The 20,419-nt window shown below is 43.1% G+C and overlaps 1 protein-coding gene across 1 annotated transcript; it reads right to left on the minus strand.

Annotated features, from left to right (window-relative positions):
• Positions 1-4,992: 4,992 nt before the first annotated feature.
• LOC141182711 (uncharacterized) lies at positions 4,993-19,613 on the minus strand. Its single transcript, XM_073660854.1, has 6 exons — positions 19,596-19,613; positions 17,864-18,043; positions 17,657-17,780; positions 17,461-17,573; positions 17,187-17,277; positions 4,993-6,406 (listed from the first exon to the last, which is right to left on the minus strand). Exons 1-6 carry the CDS (start codon positions 19,611-19,613, stop codon positions 5,049-5,051), a joined length of 1,884 nt encoding a protein of 627 aa, XP_073516955.1. The 3' UTR covers positions 4,993-5,048.
• Between the last annotated feature and the right edge of the window lie 806 nt (positions 19,614-20,419).

Raw genomic sequence — 20,419 nt, forward strand, 5'->3', positions numbered from 1 at the left:
TGTTTGGGAATATTTCAGGATTACAATCTTCCCTGCCAGAGGAGGAGAGATTTTGTCCCCAACTAATTAAGGTCTTGAGGGAGGACAAAAGGGATTTTTGGTAGCTAGTGACCAGGCCAAAAGTGGTGCTAACTGCAGACGTAGGAATGCTTCTATCTTTAGGGTGGGGGATTTTGTGTGGTTGTCCTCAAAATATCTGCACTTAAAGATCACATCTAAAAAGTTTGCACCTAAATTTGTAGGTACTTATAAAATTATTACAAATTTAAATCCTGTGACAGTTAATTTGCAACTTCTTATTACCTGGAAAATCATAATTCTTTCCATTCTTCTCTTTTCAAAAAATTTGAGGGGACCTCAAGACATAAATGAGGTGGATTTGGAAGGGTGTCGGGAGTATGAGGTAGAGCGAGTTCTTAGTTCCAGGTGGGTCAGGCGCTGTCTGCACTATCTCGTTAAGTGGAAATATTATGGTCCTTAAGGTAGCTCCCAAGTTAATATGGGGGATCTTCCTGCGATCAGATAAACAGATTATTGGGTGGGGCTGGGGAAAACCCAGCAGTCATGGTACACATTGGTACCAATGACAAAGTTAGAGGAAGGTGGAAGGTCACAGGGAATTAGGAGAGAAGTTGAAGTACAGGACCTCTAAGGTAGTGTTTGCAGAAATACAGCCGATTCCACTAGTGTCACTAGAAAGTTAGCGGGAACTTAAGGAGATAAATAAGTGGCAGGATAAAGGGTTTGGGTTCATGGAGAACTGGGCCTACTTCTGTTGGCTACAGGCTCTACGATAGGGACAGGCTGCACCTCAACTGGGGGGGGGGTGCAGATGTGCTGCAGTGAAAAATGGTCAGATGGATGGAAGAGCTTTTAAACTGGGATCTGGGGGGAGGGAGGTTTTTTGTGAAAATAAGGGGATAGAGTAGACAGAGAGAGAGACAGTAGGGGTCAATGAGGATTTAGGGGGCTGGGACATTCAAGGAAAGTAAGGAGGCAAGAAGGAGTAATAAATAGTTAATAGTATTAAATGTCTGCTGGCAAATGCAAGAGGTCTTGCAAACAAAATTAATGAATTAGAGACTCTTAATGTCAGCCACAGATTACAATGTGGTGGGCATTACGGAAACCTGGCTGGCAAGTCACGACTGAGTGATAAACAGAGGATTACACTACATTCAAAAGGTTAGGAAAGATAAAAAGGTAGAGGGGTGGGTATTTTCATTAAATCCAACTTAAGACCTGCGCTAAATGACGACATTGGAGGGGAGCTTCGACAATGTAGAGTCAGTATGGGTAAATGTACAAGGAAATGCCAATAATGTAACGCTGTTAATTGGAATTTGCTACAAGCCTTCTAATATAGCTGAACATGTAGAGGATGAAATGCTGCAACAAAAACAAGTCATGGTCAAAGTGTTGGCTCCCTTGAAATTGTTCCAGAAAATGACGTAATTCTCCCAGAAAATTATTGCAATTACACATATTTTGTTATACATGTTTATTTCCTTTATGTGTATGTGAACAACACAAAAAAAAAAACAGATAAAAAAAAGGCAAAGTGAACATAATTTCACACAAAACCACAAAAAATGGACCGGTCAAAATTGTTGGCACCTTTTCTCAAAATTGTGGGGTGTGGGTAAACAACTTCGTTTCAAGCATGTGAAACTCGTTCATACTCAATTATGGCAAGTAACAGGTGTGGGCAACATGAAAATCACACCTGAAACCAGATAAAAAGGGAGAAGTTGATTCAATCTTTGCATTGTGTGCAAGCGTGTGCCATACTAAGCATGGAGGACAGAAAGAGAAGAGAACTGTTTGAGGACTTGAGAACCAAAATTGTTCTAATCTTGAAATTCTTGATATTTTTCAAGTCCATCTCCAGAGATCCGGATGTTCCTTTGTCCATGGTGCACAACATAATCAATACATTTACAACCCATGTCACTGTAGCTAATCTCCCTGGATGTGGAAGGAAGAAAAACTGACGAAAGGGTAGTCCAGATGGTGAATAAGTAGCCCCACCAAAGTTGCAAAGAAATTCAAGCTGTCTTGCGTGCTCAGGGTGCTTCAGTGCCAACGTGAACCAGCCGTCAACATTTGAATTAAATGAAACGCTATGGCAGGAGAATAAGGCGGACCCCACAGCTGACACAGAGGCATACAAAAGCTACACTGCAGTTTGCCAAAATGTACATGAGTAAGCTAAAACCCTTTCTGGGGAAGCGTCTTGTGGACAGAAGAGACCAATATAGAGCTTTTCGGTAAAAGCACATCGTTCTACTGTTTAAACAGAATGAAGCAAGCAAAGAAAAGATCACAGTAACTACAGTGGAATATGGTGGAGGTTCAAAGATGTTTTGGAGTGGTTTTACTGCCTCTGGCATTGGGTGCCTTCACTGTGTGCAAGTCATCATGAAATCTGAAGATTACCAAAGGATTTTGTGTGGCAATGTAGTGCCTAGTCTCAGAAAGCTGGGTTTGCGTTCTAGGTCATGGGTTGCCAGCATGGCAATGACCCCAAACATACATCAAGAAGCACCCAGAAATGGATGGAAACAAAGTGCTGGAGAGTTGTGAAGTGACCGCCAATGAGCTTGGATCTAAATCCCATTGAACACCTGTGGAGAAATCTTAAAACTGCTGTTTGGAGAAAAATATTAAAATTTGAGAGTCTTCAGTAGTTGATACCTTTGGCTAACTGAAAAATTTCAAGACTACTCAGGTCTCTTTTCAGACACAGTATAACACAAAATCTGAAGTGTCATATATTTATACACAACAGGGCACAGGAATAATGCAATAGATAAGACAAGTGGCGTGAAGCAGAACTATTAGCATGGGAGAGGGAGAAGCAGTTGTGGCCATGAATATTGGAACAGTTCATTGATAAGGAGTGTGAAAGTTTTATTGTCCTGTGATTGAGGTCTGGTCCATGATTGTGACGCCCAAAACGGTCTGAGGAGCACGTTCCTTAGTTGACATAAATCCATATGACACATTAACTCCTGATCTGTGAGTGTGTCAAAGATTGTCATAAGTTTGTAATTCCACATTTTTCTGTCTCTCTGAGATTTGAAGTTACCTTTTAATACAAGTAATTTCATGTCCATGATGCTGTGATCAGGGATAAAAAATGTTTGGCCACAGGTAGATCTAATTTTTTTTCTTTTATTGTGTGGCGATGAGAATTCATCCTTGTTCTAAGTTTTTGCCCTGTCTCCCCTATGTACAGACCGCCAGCTGGACATTTGGTACATATAATTAAGTACACTACATTAGATGTGATGAAGCTGAAAGTACCTGGGATCTTGTGGTTGTCTCCTGATTTGAGTTGGGAATCTTTATCTTGTCAGTGGTCATTATAAATAGACAGGTTTTACATTTTTTCTGGCTGCAGGGAAAAGTTCCTGTAGCTGTTGGAGAGGACAGGGAGTTTCTGATGATGATGCTTCTTAGATTTGGGGGCTGCCTAAATCACAGAAGTGGGGGGTCTGGAAATATAGATTGTAATCGGCATCTTTTTGTAATAATGGTTGTAATTTCCATGCAGCTCCCATTAGCATCTCCAGATTTGGATTGTAGGCGACTACTAGAGACTCCAGATTGCTTTCTTGTTTAGTTTTGAAATGTAGGAGATGATTCCTTGATATTCTGGTGGCTCTTGCAATCTGGTTTACAATTGTTCTTGTATGGTAGTCCTCGTTCAAAAAGGTCTTTCTGAGGCCACCAAGGTGTTAATTTCAGTACAGGAGTAGTTGAGTGTTAAGTTGATGGTGAGATGAAATTGATTACAGTGTTCATGGAACGTCTTAAGCTGTTGCTGAGATTCTGTCCAGATGATTAAAATATCGTCAATGTAACGGTAGTAGGCAAGAGGCCTGATGGGACATGAGGACAAGAAGTCACTATAAAGCTTGGCCACAAAAAGATTTGCGTACTGTGGAGCCATTTTACTTCCCATTGCTGTACCAGTCTCCTGTAGATAAATGTTATCAAATTCAAATAATTGTGGGTGAGGATGAATTTTGTAAGTTTCACCGCAAAGGTGAAACAATCCTCCTTGTCTGTTTTCTTTCCCTCCCAGTACCTTTTCTTTCTACCACGGTTAGGTTTCTGGGAAGTTATACTTATTCCTTTTATTTTTGGTTCTCATTAGCTTGCCTTCTGTGCCCTATATCAATGTGTCTTAGTTTCTCACTCAGGGTTTCCATATCTTCACACTTTTCTTTCCCCTTGTTGACAGTGTATTGCTGCCTCCCCTCTGATTCCTCAGGAGGTAAGAGAAACTCCTCAACTGCCTATTAGGGAGTTAGGTCTGAGGTGTTATTTTTAGTTGTGCAGCTAGGGCCTGTCTGCACAGAGACCAATTGGGTGTAGTTGCTGCATTCTTCCCTGTGTGGGTTCTCTGGTGGCTATCAAGATGCGCTTTCTGGTTAAAAGATTTCCCAAATTTTGAACATGAAAAATGCTTCTCTGCCCGACTCTCCTAAATCTCTTTTGCTCTTTATGATCCCAACTAGTCTCACCAAATACAAAAGGTCTTTAGTAAGCTACCTTATACAGGCTGCTAAGAATATCATTCCTCGTCACTGGAAAAGTACTTCTCCACCTACTCTGGAGGAGTGGTTCTGTGACATAGCTCTTCTAAATAGGATGGAACATTTGATTGCCCGATCCCCCACTGATTGTGATAGATACTGTGAGTCTTGGAGAGACTGGATTGAATTCCAGGAATCCGATGCCTACCGTCTTACATCACACTAATGTGACCCACCCTTTTCTCTGGTGCGTTTCTTCTCTGTCCGGATTGTGCTCTGCATTGGTTCGGGCCTGGCTGCACTATGTATAGTTTCCATTGGATTTTAGTAACTTCATAATTGTAATACTGTTGGCGTAAAATGTTCCTTTCCTTCCTTTTTCTTCCTATAACTTGATGTTTTATTGGACCTTATACTTATATTCTATGATATACTGATGCTGATATTGTCCTGGTTATTCTTTTTTTTTTGTATTTTTGTAATTGAAAATTATTTAACCTTTCAATAAAAATTGAATTTTGAAAAAGGCTTCTCCCCTGTGTGACTTCTCTGATGTTTATTAAAAGTTGCTTTCAGTGTAAAATACTTCCCACATTCTGAACATGAAAATGGCTTCTTCTCTGTATGAGTTCTCTGGTGTATAACAAGACTGTACTTCTGTGTAAAATGTTTACCACATTCCGAACATGAAAAAGGCTTCTCCCCTGTGTGAGTTCTGTAGTGTTCAACAAGATGGCATTTCTGTTTAAAATATTTCCCACATTCTGAACATGAAAAAGGCTTCTCCCCTGTGTGAGTTCTGTAGTGTTCAACAAGATGGCATTTCCGTTTAAAACGTTTACCACATTCTGAACATGAAAAAGGCTTCTCCCCTGTGTGAGTTCTCTGGTGTATAACAAGACTGTATTTCCATTTAAAATGTTTACCACATTCTGAACAGAAAAAAGGCTTCTCCTCTGTATGAGTTCTCTGGTGTATAACAAGACTGTATTTCCGTTTAAAATGTTTACCACATTCTGAACATAAAAAAGGCTTCTCCTCTGTATGAGTTCTCTGGTGTATAACAAGACTGTATTTCTGTTTAAAATGTTTACCACATTCTGAACATGAAAATGGCTTCTCCCCTGTGTGAGTTCTCTGGTGTCTAACAAGATCTGATTTCTGTTTAAAATATTTCCCACATTCTGGACATGAAAAAGGCTTCACCCCTGTGTGAGTTCTGTAGTGTTCACCAAGATGGCATTTCCGTTTAAAACGTTTACCACATTCTGAACATGAAAAAGGCTTCTCCCCTGTGTGAGTTCTCTGGTGTATAACAAGACTGTATTTCCATTTAAAATGTTTACCACATTCTGAACAGAAAAAAGGCTTCTCCTCTGTATGAGTTCTCTGGTGTATAACAAGACTGTATTTCTGTTTAAAATGTTTACCACATTCTGAACATGAAAATGGCTTCTCCCCTGTGTGAGTTCTCTGGTGTCTAACAAGATCTGATTTCTTGTTAAAATATTTCCCACACTTGGAACAAGAAAATCTATTCTCGGCTGTGTGAATTTTTTGATGTTTAGGAAGAAATTTTTTGAGAGGAAAACTATTTCCATATTCTAAAAATGTCTTCTTTTCTTTAGGAGCAGTTTGTTTTTTAATGCTTAATTTGTGACTATGATTTTCCTTAGTAGTCGGTAATGAATCAGAAGACAGGACCTGTTTCAAAGGATCAGGTGACATATCTTTGCTGTGAAGGGATGATGGTATATCTGGAGTAATGGCATTCACTTCAATTGTATCCTGTGGGATCTCAAGATCTGATTTAAAGATTGAAGATGTCGGCCGTCCCTCTGATCTCCAGGTACAGTCATCTGCCAAGATAAAAATCTATTATTTTTCAATAAAATATCCTTGGATTTTATATTTTTTTAAATTTCTACTGTACTTAAACTGTCTATAATAATGGCAAGTTATGTAAATATATTGAATTAATTATTCACCAAGACACTGACATTTCACAATCTAATAGAAAACCTCATAGGATGAACCAGTAGAGCGTGGTTTTCAACTGTTTGTTCATTCTGCCTCCCAAATATGGAATAAAAAGCCAGCAAGTTATGTAGGCAACAATAATACCAATAAAAACTTCTACTCATCTCACAAACAACAAGCCCCACTCAGGTCCATCGTCTGTAAATAGAAAAAAATCATAGTTACCGGTAACAGGATTTTACAGAGCCCATGATAGCACCATCTGAGAGATGGTATCCGCCCACCAAGGACAGGAAACCTGCTTAATAAAAAAGGCGGTACCTCTCCTCCGCATCAGTTTTGTTTTAGAGGACCTCCAGACAGTATGCTAGTACACAACAACCACCAATAAAACATTTCTGACTATACACCCATATATAGAGAACACCATAAGTGATAAAAAAAAAAAGGGGGGGGGTATACAAGGGTGCTGTCATGGGCTCTGTAAAATCCCGTTACTGGTAGGTAACTATGATTTTTTTCCCCTTCTCCTATGACAGCACCACCTGAGATTTATATAGAACAGATACCTTAGGAATGGATCACCGCTTGCAACACCTTTCTCTCAAAGGATAGATCAGCAGATGAAGAAAGATCAAGCCGGTAATGGTAAGGTAGAAGGAGATTACCATGTTGCTGCCTTACATATGTTATCAATGGACACTTCCGCCTTCTCAGTCCAGGAGGCTGCACCAGCTCTGTGGAATGGCCCTTCAGGTTCTCTGAAACCGGCACATTACTAGGGGAATATGCTAAGCTAACGGCGTCCCTGATCCATCTAGCTATAGTTCCCCTTGTAACTTTAAGTCCCTTACTAGCTCCCTGGAAGGAGACAAATAAGGCATCACTTCTCCTCCAAGGCCTTGTTACCGCCAAATACTGAACCAAAACCAGTCTAACATCTAGAGTATGAAGCCTCTGTTCCTCTAAATCTTTTGGGTTAGGATACAATGAGGGGAGAATGATCTCCTGTGTTCTATGGAATTTGGAGGCCACCTTCGGAAAATAGGCCAGGTCTGGTCTTAACGCAACTCCATCTACAGTGACCTGTGTAAAAGGATGATTTACTGACAGAGCTTGTAAGTCACTAACTCTATGGGCTGATGTTAGCGCTATCAGTATCGCTGTCTTCAGAGTGAGAGTTCTTTCTTTCACGCTTCCTTAGGGCTCAAAAAGGAGACTTAGTCAGGGCTTCCAGGACCAGGTTTAGATCCCAGGGAGGCATTCTCGGGGTAGCAATAGGTCTGGATCTATCGTACGCCTTTTTAAACCTGATAACCCATCTATCTGCTGCCAAATTATAGTTATATAAAGCTCCAAGTGCTGATACTTGCACCTAAAGGGTACTGGTAGCCAACCCCATATCTAAGACACTTTGAAGAAATTCCAGAATAGCTTTAATAGGAATTTTAACCTTAGCTGAGTGCGCCAAAATAGATAGGAACTTTGCCCATGTCCTACCATAGATCTTAGTCCTCACAGGCTTCCTGCTTTTGAGCAGAGTAGTGACTAGACCTGGAGAAAACCCTTCCTGGATTAGTAACGACCTTTCAAACTCCAGGCCATCAAATGCCCGACCTCTGAGGATGGAAGACTGGGCCTTGCTTAAGGAGATCTGGAGCATCTGGAAGGACCCATGGATCTGACTGGGACATCCTCTTTATCCAGGTGAACCAGGGTCTCTTGGGCCAGAATGGGGAGATTAGTATGACCCTTGCCTGTTCCTCCCGGATCTTCCTCAAAATCGTTGGCATTAACATTAACGGGGGGGAAAGCATAGGCTAGGCCAAAGCTCCAGGGTATTTGTAATGCATCTACTGCATAGGGTCTTTCTGTTGGATTTAAGGAGCAGAAGATCCTTGTTTTTCTGTTTCGTTTGTTTGCGAAAAGTAGAGATGAGCGGTGTTAGACTCGAACTGTTCGCCAATCTCAAATTCAAGCTGTTTTGGGCGGTGTTCGAGTCGTTCGACGAACACGAACGATTTGCAAAAAATTCGGCTGTTCGAGGTTATGTTCGATAACTGTTCGTGCACCAAAAGCGTAACTGGATTTTTTCACAGTAACACTGTTATTAGTGATGAGCGAGCATGCTCACCACTGCTTGGTACTCGCCCGAGCATCTCAGTACTCGAGATGCTCGAGCAGGAGCTGGGGTCCCCATCCTGCATGTTTGGCGCTATTTAGAGCACCAATCATGCAGGGATTGTCTGCCACTCACTGTAATGTCACAGCCATGGTGGTTGTGGCATTACAGTGATTGCCCAAATTGATGGGAAAAGTGCTCACAGTGAAACATGAAAAGCCGGCAATTCAGCAGCGGCATACACCGGTACCCGACAATTTAGAACAGAAAGAATACAGCATCACACATAGATTAGATAGATAGAAACATATCAGTCACATATATAATAAGTACAGTGACAGTGTTGGTTACTGTACTTGTCATTTAGTGTTAAAATAAAGGATTTATTAAAAAAAAAAATTGACGTGGGGTTCCCCGTAATTTTAGTCTCTAGCGGAGGTTAAGCAGACGGCTGGGGCAGATGTTTGAAGCCTGGGAAGGGGGTAATACCCACGGAGCTTCCCAGGCTACTAATATCAGCCCCCAGCTGAATACCTAGCCTGTACTAGCTATTAAAATGGGGGACCCAAAAAAAAAAAATGACGTGGGGTCCCCCCTATTTTAATAGCTATAAAAGGCTAGGTAAACAGCTGGGGGCTGATATTAATAGCCCAGGAAGGGTGCCATGAATATTGGCCCCCTCCCAAGCTAGAAACACCAGCAGTCAGCCACCCCAGAAATGGCGCATCCATAGGATGCGCCAATTCTGGCACTTAGCCTCGCTGTTCCCACTGCCCTGTAGCGGTGGCAGTGGGGTAATAAGGTTGGGGTTGATGTCAGCTTATAAGGCCATCTGACATCAAGCCCAGGTAAGTAATGGAGAGGCGTCTATAAGACACCCCCATTACTAACCCCATAGTCAAAGTTAAAAAAAAAACACAAACACCCAGAATAAAGTCCTTTAATTGAAATAAAGACACAATTCTTTATTGTTCTAAATTAAACCATACTTCCCATCACGCCCATTCCAGCTGAAGCCAATGTCTTCTGCAATAAAAGTAAAATAATAAACCAACCTCATCCTTACCTTTCCATGGTTCCCAGGACGGCTTCAGCTCTGCTACATTGACATGACAGGCTGGATCGCAGCAGAAAGCCGCCCTTTTTATCTTGAAGGTTTCCTGTCCTTGAAGGGCGGATCCCCTCTCTCGTTGTGCCGTCATGGGTGACAGAAAAAATCTGATCTTTAGTTTTCTTTGCCTCTTATATGCAGAGCTGAGAGCATAAATTCATGTTGTTCTGCAAACTGTAGAATCTGCTCTTTCACTAACAGGAGAGGTCGGGATCTCGTGCCCCCCTGATGATTGAAATAGGTGACTGTTGTCTGACATAATTCGGATGTGTTGTCCCTGTAGTTGGGAATTGAACTTCATCACTGCACTATTTACCGCCGACAGCTCCTTCATGTTTTGAGGAGAAGGCTTTCTCGCTGTCCGACCAGACTCCTTGTATTACACGATCTCCCAGATGTGCTCCCAGCCATCTCAGCTTGAGTACTCTGTAATTATGTCCCTGACCTAATATGACCAAAGACCTCTCTGTGACAGGTTCTCCCAATCCAGCCACCATGCGATTGAGATGATGGCTGTATTGGAAAGTGTCATCTTCCTGTCCAAGTGTCCCCTGAGTTGTTTCTCCGCTGCTAGTATATCTTGCTGCAGATATCGGGAGTGTATCTGAGCCCACTGGACTGCTGGGATACATGATGTCATTGTACCTAAAAGAGACATTGCTTTCCTTAGGGTCATGGATGGATTCCTGACTACTCCTGAGGCTAGGGACGTAATTCTGTTTTTCTTGTCTTCCGGTAGCAGACAAGTCTATCCCTCTGAGTCCAAGATAAGCCCTAAAAAAGACGGAACCGTCCAAGGCTCCAGGCTTGACTTCTCTAGATTCAGTATCCATTCAAGATTGATCAGGCTGGCTCTGACTCTTGTCAATGCGAGTTTTCAATGCTCTCTTGATTTGCATACTACCAAGAAGTCATCCAGGTAAGGGACAACTAGAGTATCTTGTTCTCTCAAATGCGCCATTACCTCCAGAATGATCTTCGTAAAGATTCTTGGAGCCATGGAGAGGCCAAAGGACAGAGCTGTGAACAGAAATTGCCTCACATGATTGAGGATATACACAGCTACTCTCAGATACTGCTGGTATCCTGTATGGATTGGGACGTGGTAATAGGCGTCCTTCAGGTCGAGGACACTCATATAACAACATCTTTATGGCTGATATTATACAGTACAGACCAAAAGTTTGGACACACCTTCTCATTTAAAGATTTTTCTGTATTTTCATGACTATGAAAATTGTACATTCACACTGAAGGCATCAAAACTATGAATTAACACATGTGGAATTATATACTTAACAAAAAAGTATGAAACTACTGAAAATATGTCTTATATTCTAGGTTCTTCCAAGTAGCCACCTTTTGCTTTGATGACTGCTTTGCACACTCTTGGCATTCTCTTGATGAGCTTCAAGTGGTAGTCACCGGAAATGGTTTTCACTTCACAGGTGTGCCCTGTCAGGTTTAATAAGTGGGATTTCTTGCCTTATAAATGGGGTTGGGACCATCAGTTGTGCTGTGCAGAAGTCTGGTGGATACACAGCTGATAGTCCTACTGAATAGACTGTTAGAATTTGTATTATGACAAGAAAAAAAGCAGCTAAGTAGAGAAAAACGAGTGGCCATCATTACTTTAAGAAATGAAGGTCAGTCAGTCTGAAAAAATGGGAAAACTTTGAAAGTGTCCCCAAGTTCAGTTGCAAAAACCATCAAGCGCTACAAATAAACTGGCTCACATGAGGACCGCCCCAGGAAAGGAAGACCACCTCTGCTTCTGAGGATAAGTTTATCCGAGTCACCACCCTCAGAAATCGCAGGTTAACAGCAGCTCAGATTAGAGACCAGGTCAATGCCACACAGAGTTCTAGCAGCAGACACATCTCTACAACAACTGTTAAGAGGAGACTTTGTGCAGCAGGCCTTCATGGTAAAATAGCTGCTAGGAAACCACTGCTAAGGACAGGCAACAAGCAGAAGAGACTTGTTTGGGCTAAAGAACACAAGGAATGGACATTAGACAAGTGGAAATCTGTGCTTTGGTCTGATGAGTCCAAATTTGAGATCTTTGGTTCCAACTACCGTGTCTTTGTGCGACGCAGAAAAGGTGAACGGATGGACTCTACATGCCTGTTTCCCACCGTGAAGCATGGAGGAGGTGTGATGGTGTGGGGGTGCTTTGCTGGTGACACTGTTGGGGAATTATTCAAAATTGAAGGCATACTGAACCAGCATGGCTACCACAGCATCTTGCAGTGGCATGCTATTCCATCCGGTTTGCGTTTAGTTGGACCATCATTTATTTTTCAACAGGACAATGACCCCAAACACACCTCCAGGCTGTGTAAGGGCTATTTGACCAAGAGGGAGAGTGATGGGGTGCTACGCCAGATGACCTGGCCTCCACAGTCACCAGACCTGAACCCAATCGAGATGGTTTGGGGTGAGCTGGACCGCAGAGTGAAGGCAAAAGGGCCAACAAGTGCTAAGCATCTCTGGGAACTCCTTCAAGATTGTTGGAAGACCATTTCCGGTGACTACCTCTTGAAGCTCATCAAGAGAATGCCAAGAGTGTGCAAAGCAGTCATCAAAGCAAAAGGTGGCTACTTTGAAGAACCTAGAATATAAGACATATTTTCAGTTATTTCACACTTTTTTGTTAAGTATATAATTCCACATGTGTTAATACATAGTTTTGATGCCTTCAGTGTGAATGTACAATTTTCATAGTCATGAAAATACAGAAAAATCTTTAAATGAGAAGGTGTGTCCAAACTTTTGGTCTCTACTATAGATTCCATCTTGAAGGGTCTGTAGATTAGAAAGTTGTTTAGGCCCTTCAAGTTGATTATGATCCTAAAGGAGCCATCCGGCTTCTTTATCAGAAAAAGGGGCGAATAGAATCCTTTCCCCTGCTCGCTTATTAGTCTCTCTCAGAACCTTCTTTTCCACTAAGTTTAATAACTCTTGCTCCAGGGCTGTTTGCTCTCTGGGCATCCTGGGAGACGAAATCATGAACGTCTGCAGGGGAATGGATCTGAATTCCAGTCTTAGTCCTGTCTTTATAATCCCTAATATCCAGGCACTGGATGTAATTTTTTCCCAGGTAGGCAGAAGTGGGACAGTCTGCCTCCTACCTGCGGAGGCCCATCACTTAGGGGTTTTTCTGTTCTCAGAGGAAGGGCCTCCGAACATGAAGCCTCCACTCCTTGTCCTTCCATCTGCCCTGGTCTCTGGAAAATGTACCTATGCTATACTTCCTTTTACGAAAGGAAGTCTTGTACTGAGGCATCAACACACTGGAAAACCAGTGTTTCTTCTCTGCGGCTTTATCCAGTATGTCATCCAGAGCTTAGCCAAAAAGAAACTCCCCTTCACACGGGATTGAACACAGTTTCATCTTAGACTGTACATCACCTGACCAGCTCTTGAGCCACAGAGCTCTGCGAGCTGCGTTGGATAAATTCACTGATCTGGCGGCCAGCCTTACCAAATCTGCCGACGCGTCCGCGAGGAAGGCAGCCGCCCCCTGCATTAGCGGAAGACAGGCCAGGATTTTTTCCCTTGGAATGTCCCCTTTAATCTGGTCTTCTAGCTGCTGCAACCAGACCATCATTTACCTGGCTGTGCAAGTGGCTGCGACTGCCAGTTTCAATGCTCCCGCTGGTCACTCCCAGGTTTGTTTTAATAAGGTTTCCGCTTTTTTATCAAGAGGATCTTTGAAAGCTCCTAAATCCTCAAACGGCAGGGTGGATTTTTTTTTAGAGAATTTTGATACTGTCACGTCAATTTTTGGGGTTTTATCTCACCTGGTTGACTCTTCTTCCTCAAACGGGTATCTGCTCTTTGAAGGTGATGGTAACTGCCCTCTCCTATCAGGTCTTTTCCATTCCCTGTCGATGAACGATCCTCTCATTGACGGGGAATGTGCGCCTCTTCTTCTGATCAAGACCCCCAAACATGATGTTCTGAACAGTCCTAGAGGTCTTGGTATCGGCTATGCCCATAGTTGTTCTGATGGCTTTAATCAGCTTATCCGTGTTTTGCACTGGAAAACACGGCCTACCTCCTGTATCGCTAACTGAGGAAGATGATGATTATGAGGATGACGAGTAGGTAGGAGAGGAAATAGACTTCCCCTTGCCCTGGAATACTACAGATTCTTCTGAGTCTGATGTATGACGTCTCAGCTTCCTACTCTTTTTACGTGTAGCCAACGTCTTTAGGGAGTCCCTAACCTCCGTCTGGACTAAAGATTTTAAATCCATAGCAAAATTAGGTGTTTCCTGTGATTTTTCTCGGATACAACTCGGGCTAAGCTTTTTAGTATAAATGCTGGGAAAATGAACCCCGCACAGCGCACACTCCTTGTTATTCCTCTTGGCACTACACTTTTTGGGGGTTTCCTAGTAGAAAAAATACATAGAAAAAAAAGGGACCCATCTACTATGGTGAACTTTCACGTAGATCACTCACTACTCTGCCGTTCAGGGTACCGGAGATTAAGGCTGGATCAATGCATATGATTGCTCCCGGCTGGAGGTGGTGGACTCGCGACCTGCCCTGCTCCTCCGGCTGGTCTTGCTGCCGCTTGTCCGACTGCCACTGCTGTGGCCTTGATGGAGCTGCTGTTGCTGCTGAGGCTGCTTTGGTGGCCCCTGCTGCTGCTGCTCTGGTGACTGCGGCTCTTGCCGCAGGGCGTGTCACTTCCTGACACGTGCCCTGCGTGTGCGCAGCCCCATGGCCCAGCATTTCGGCGCGCAACGTCAGCAGGGTGCGCCAGAAACTGACATGCGCCCTGCGCGTGTGTAGTCCTGGTCCCGGCACGCTACATCAGCAGGGCGCGCCGGAACCTCTTGACACGTGCCCTGCATGTGCGCAGCCCCGGAAGTCCCACTTGCTGGCGCGCTCAGCCACGGGGTGCATAATACCACTGCACTCCCGCGTGTACCCTTGGTGGGCGGATACCCTCTCTCAGGTGGTGCTCTCATGGAAGAAGGGAAAAAACAGAGGTTTCCATAAAGGCTCTTGAAAAGCAACATGGCTTCCATAACCCAATCCAGCTATATCCGATCTCCCAAAGTCAAATCTCCCCCTTGCTTCTGAGCCTTGCAGTGTGGCCAAAGCACATTTAGCATCCATTTGGCATTACTTTAGTGAGAAGAACCCACTTAATTTACGGTGTGTGTCTCCCCTGGAGCACAATCTGGGCACTATGTGTTGGGCAATAAAATGGCATAATTGCAATTTTCACTCTCTAACATCCACTGCGTGCTAATTTCCGGAAAGTGCCGGTAGACTCAAAATAGTCACTACCCCTTTAGATTAATTCCCTGAGGGAATTAAAATTACACAATGGAGCAATGGAGTCACTTTATGTGGATTTCACCGTGCTGCCCTGCTTAGGACAGCACGATAGCTCAGTGGTTCGTACTGCAGCCTTGCAGCGCTGGGGTCCTGGGCTCAAATCCCACCAAGGACAACATCTGCAAGGAGTTTGTATGTTCTCCCCGTGTTTCTCTGGTTTCCTCCCACACTTCAAAGACATACTACTGATAGGGAATTTAGATTGTGAGCCCCAATGGGGACAGCGATGATGAATATGTTGGCGCTATATATATATAAAAAAAATAAAGATTATTACTGCTCTGGTTTTCTGTTATTATGTCATATTAGGGCTTCTGCAAATGGTGTGTCCCATCTCCTCTGGGACCTGCTCCTGCGATGTCTGCTTCTGTCACCAGGAGCCGCCTTATTCATTCTGCAGGCGGTGCTGGTGATGGAGGAGACGTCAGAACCAGAAGTTCTGGGCGGTGCAGGACTTGTCCAGCCAGTAAGATTAGGGTTGCTGGGATCAGTAGTACCATCCAGTCTGGCAGTATGGGTGTGTGTGCTGTCAAGCTGGAGTAATCTGCTCCCTGCTTCAGCCATTTGGAAAGCACCGCACCCTACTAAAGCTGGAAGCATATTGCCGGAAGCTGCCAGATACAGCCTTGTTCTCCTCTGGTTCAGTCCTCTGTGCTCAGCTCCCGGCTTGTGGATTTGTTTCTGTTGTGACCTCGGCCCGTTTACTTGTGTCTTCTGATTTTGTATTTTCTCTGCCTTCCTGGTTCTGTCCCAACTACCTGACTATTCTTCTTGGCATCTCACACCATAGAACAGGTAACACCATGGCCCAAGCCTGGGGGTCTATGTGTAACTCCAGATACATGTAGAGGGGTTAAAGAATGATGAGCAAAGCAAGAGTAGATAGTGCCAAACCTGTTCGTGGTGGCCATCTTTTGAGCTACCAAGTGACCACGATACTTTGTGTCTGCAAACTAATCCACCAAGATCAGCATTCAAACAGCTAAATGTCGCTCCTTTCCTTCTTAACCTGCTTTGTGCCCAGACAGTAGTGTACAACCGTATATAGGGTATTGTCGGAATAAAGAGAAGATGCAAAATAATTTGTAAGATCCATTTGTTTCCTATTATCCTTTGTGAAGAATTCCAAAGTTATCCCCGCATAAAGTGACACACATCAGATTTGAAAAAATGGGGCCTGATTAGGAACACAAAACTGGCTGTGGGAAGGGGTTAAATCAGGAGTATTTTGGGCACTAACTATTGTAGTGAAAAAACTGAGTATAGACAACAACACATCTACTGAAATGACCAAACTCAACAGTCTTCATCAGTAAAAAATGAGTAACTAGTGGTGAAACTTCTCTGGGGTAATTAGAGTATGGGGCTCGGTGGCTCTTGGCAACCTAAACTATGGTAAGGGCAAATATTTTCTGTCAGAGGAGTTTCAAGAAGAAATATTAGTTTTAAAAGAAATTGAAAAGTCAGGATAAAGGGAAACTCTGCTGTTATTGTACAGAAATTCACACTTGGCCTCACTGCACATTTAATGTTGTAGATCATAAAAGTGAAGTTTGTCCAGAAAGACTGGACCTGGTCTTGTAGGGACCATATGAGCACATTCAGCAGCACAGAAAGGAGAGAGGGTGGATTCATCCAATAAGATATTAGGGATCTAGGAAGCCAACAGCATCATTACCCTCCGCTTTCTCTAACAGGACCATCATATTTTTCTTTAAGTGATTTTCTAACTTGTCAGCACATTCTACGTACGCTGTCATTTGGTTTTGTAGTTAATAATAATAATAATCTTTTTATTTATTTATTTTATTTTTTGTAGTTTACAGATCTGGGCAGGTAATGGTCAGCGAGGTGGATTGTCGAGGTTGTAAGTTCTATAGAAAAGGGCTTTCAATGTCTAAAATTATTTGAATAGTTTTTGGTGGAGGAGAATGTTGTTGTCTAGAGGCAAAATGGTGATCACACGACTGTAATACGGCCGGACTACACCACCGATAAAGCAGCCACAGCCGGTGACTGAGAAGAATCTGTGACTTCTCTGCATTTAGTGGTTACTACTCACCTGGGTGGTCATATGTAGGAATCTCCTCTTTACACTGCTCATCACCCCTCACATATGTCTCTGTAGTATTAATATGGGTCAGATCTTCACCCTGAAACAAATATTGTAAAAGTCACAGACAGATGGAGAAGTCCCATCTATGATCATCTCTAATCCTGCCATCTCCACCGTCCTCATTACACAAGTATAAAACATATAATACTGGTGGATAAAACAATACTGAACACAAGACCTTCACAGACGTCTACACATCATAGGGGAGATCTCATGATACCTTCTCTCCATCTACCTGATGATCCTGAGGAACATTGGGATCCTCTTGTTTACAGTCCTGCGGAAGAAGAGGACGGGGACATCTCTCTGGTGTTGTCCTCTTACTGGATAGATCTGGAGGAAACACATACAGGGACTGAATTCATGTTTTACATACAGATAATCATAGGCCGTGTGTATTTAGTCCTGTCTATTACCTGGTGATGTGAGGGGCTGGGGAACCTCCATCATGACGTCCTTGTACAGATCTTTGTGTCCTTCTAAATACTTCCACTCCTCCATGGAGAAATAGACAGCGACATCCTGACACCTTATAGGAACCTGACACATACAATGATGGCGTCATCACCCCAATCCCTTCATAGCTTTACTGTATAATGTCCCAGCATTCCCAGCAGTGTCACCTCTCCAGTCAGCAGCTCAATCATCTTGTAGGTGAGTTCTAGGATCTTCTGGTCATTGATGTCCTCATGTATCAGGGGGTGAGGTGGAGGTCCTGTGATTGGGCTCAGGGGTCTTCCCCATCCCTCAGACACAGGGTCCTGACAGCGCTCACTAGAGGTCTTCTTCACTACTGTGTAATCCTGGTTATGGAGAGACACATTAATAAATCTCACTCCAGACATTTCCAGAGTCCTCACCTCTCCAGTTCTGTCCATCTGTTATTCCCATAGATAAGAATAATGTAATGTGACGTCATCAGAATCTCTCACCTCTCCAGTAAGCCGGAAGAGGATCTCTAGGGTGAGGTGTAATATCCTCTCAGCCATCTTGTCTCTGTCCATATCCATGTTTGATGGGTAAATCAGGAAAATTCTCTTATATAGAAGATCTTCACTGAGAGAATCTGATATTGTAGAGACCTGAATGAGAAGATGATGAGCTGATGTAACATCATAAAAATCCTGCGTAATAATACAATTACTGGAGATAATAAGGGGAAATGTAGTCTCAAAGGCAACAGATAATGATGTTACAGTAGTTGAAGTGGGTTTATGGACCCCTAAACACTTCCCTAGTGTCCACAGCAATTGTCAAAAGCGGGAGGTGGCACTTGTGGATGGTATAGGACCCCCAGGGGGCACTCCTGTAGTTGTGGTGTCTGGGTGCAAGTTTGGAGTGCCCGTGATGTTTGTGCAATCACACGCATCCAGACACGCAGGTGAACTTGTAAAATATAACAATTTTACTGAAGGAGGTAACGGGGTACAGTCTCTCTTGAAGGCAAAGGTTACAGTATTTTGTGCATATGAAAGTAATGGTTCTCTCCACATGAGACAAGCGAGGTTATGGCCTCTCAGGGCGGCTGGAGCAGAGTTCTCTTGACTTGCTAGTAGAGGAAATGCTATGCGCAGTCTAAGAAATATTACACTGATGGAGGGACCTTCACAGATTGGCTCTCCGTGGAAACACACTAAAGTCTGGGTGTGCTCACAGTTTTTAGCCCACCGTTCCCTTTCGCAGGGGGTAGTCGATGGTGTGGCAGCCACGTGGATCTGGTCCCGGCTAGAAGCAAACAGGATAACCAGCGTGCAGGAGAGCACACGAACAGCGGTATCTCTCCTGACTGGAAGAGGCTTGTGTTTTGTGAAGGAGATTATGTGGAGAAAAATGTCCCCCAGCGTGGACTGGCATGGAAACTCTTCTGTGAGAAATAGTGTCTGTCTCCTATATCTTCGTTAGGCAGCTTGAACCCCCCACTACTGATTTGTACCAGTGCTCAGTCAGTGTGCGAGCCCTGAGCTGAGAGACTCCTCCCAGCCGTGTCTATGGCAGCTTATTGTGAGGAGAATAATCACTTACCTTTCATATACACATATTGGCCAGTAGATGGCAGGAAAGTCCAATTTACAATGCAATGTATTATATCCCCTAACTCACAGTGCCCACAGTGGAACAAGTCTACTATCACACTACAACTATCTCATTTAGCAGCAGTAGAACGGGTACCGGGATGCCAAAGAAACATATGAGGAGATATATTATTTTACAGTATTTAGTTTTCTGCTTTACATCTAGTAATAAAACCTATACATTTTAGGCCACAGACAACAAGCAGTTTCTTCCTCGGAGTCTGTAGCTGATCACGTTTCTCATAGACTCATCTTCCATAAAGCCAATTCTCGTCTCATTTACCAACACTGTAATGGACATTATCAATACTGCAGGAGATTTTCATTACACGTGATATGAGGAATAACTACTTCATCATGAGGACGACATCTTCATCTTCTACTACGGCTTTAGAAACATATTTGGCCAGAGTTCTTCACTGACTACATCTCCATCGGCCGTCTATATGAATGTTTCCCGTCTTCCCTGCACTGTAATCTTCTATCACGTTAGATCTCATGTCTGATTCACACACAGAAGTTTGAGGCTTTGACATATAGTAAAGTTTTTAATATTAAACAGAGTAGGACTATCCCTAATAGGTTCACCTTGCCATGGTTGGGATAGGTTTCATGCTATTTTTGATCAAAAACAGTATTCTTAAGAACCCTATTTTATTTAAATGCACTTTTGCTTTTTATTTATTTATTTACAGCAGGGTTTATGATCATTTTTCTTCTTGTATTTTTTTTTCTGATTTATGGCCATAGTAAACATACATTTATGTGCTGCATGTATACCAACTTAAACCAAGCTCAAATTCTTGTTTTTCTCATGGGCACCATAGTGGCGGGGTGGGCTGCCGCTATGGATGATACGCCTCTAACTATCCAACTATGATGTGGTAAAAATCTCTGAAAAGTCTGAATAGACTGTTAGAATTTGTATTATGGCAAGAAAAAAGCAGCACTTGAAACTCTCCCCAAGTGCAGTTGCAAAAACCATCAAGCGCTACAAAGAAACTGGCTCACATGAAGACCGCATAGGGAAAGGAAGACCAAGAGTCACCTCTGCTTCTGAGGATAAGTTTATCCCTGTCTGCAGCCTCAGAAATCGCAGGTTAACAG

This window comes from Phyllobates terribilis, unplaced genomic scaffold (genome assembly GCF_046119375.1).
Source record: "Phyllobates terribilis strain yellow unplaced genomic scaffold, ASM4611937v1 Scaffold_35__1_contigs__length_13245226, whole genome shotgun sequence".
Classification (NCBI taxonomy): Eukaryota; Metazoa; Chordata; class Amphibia; order Anura; family Dendrobatidae; genus Phyllobates; species Phyllobates terribilis.

Excerpts from the sequence above, each read along its gene's own strand:
- LOC141182711 (XM_073660854.1), bottom strand. Across the intron at positions 17,781-17,863 it reads TTGAGCTGCTGACTGGAGAG|GTTCCTATAAGGTGTCAGGA; the intron begins GTGACACTGCTG and ends TGTATGTGTCAG. Across the intron at positions 17,574-17,656 it reads CCAGCCCCTCACATCACCAG|ATCTATCCAGTAAGAGGACA; the intron begins GTAATAGACAGG and ends TGTTTCCTCCAG.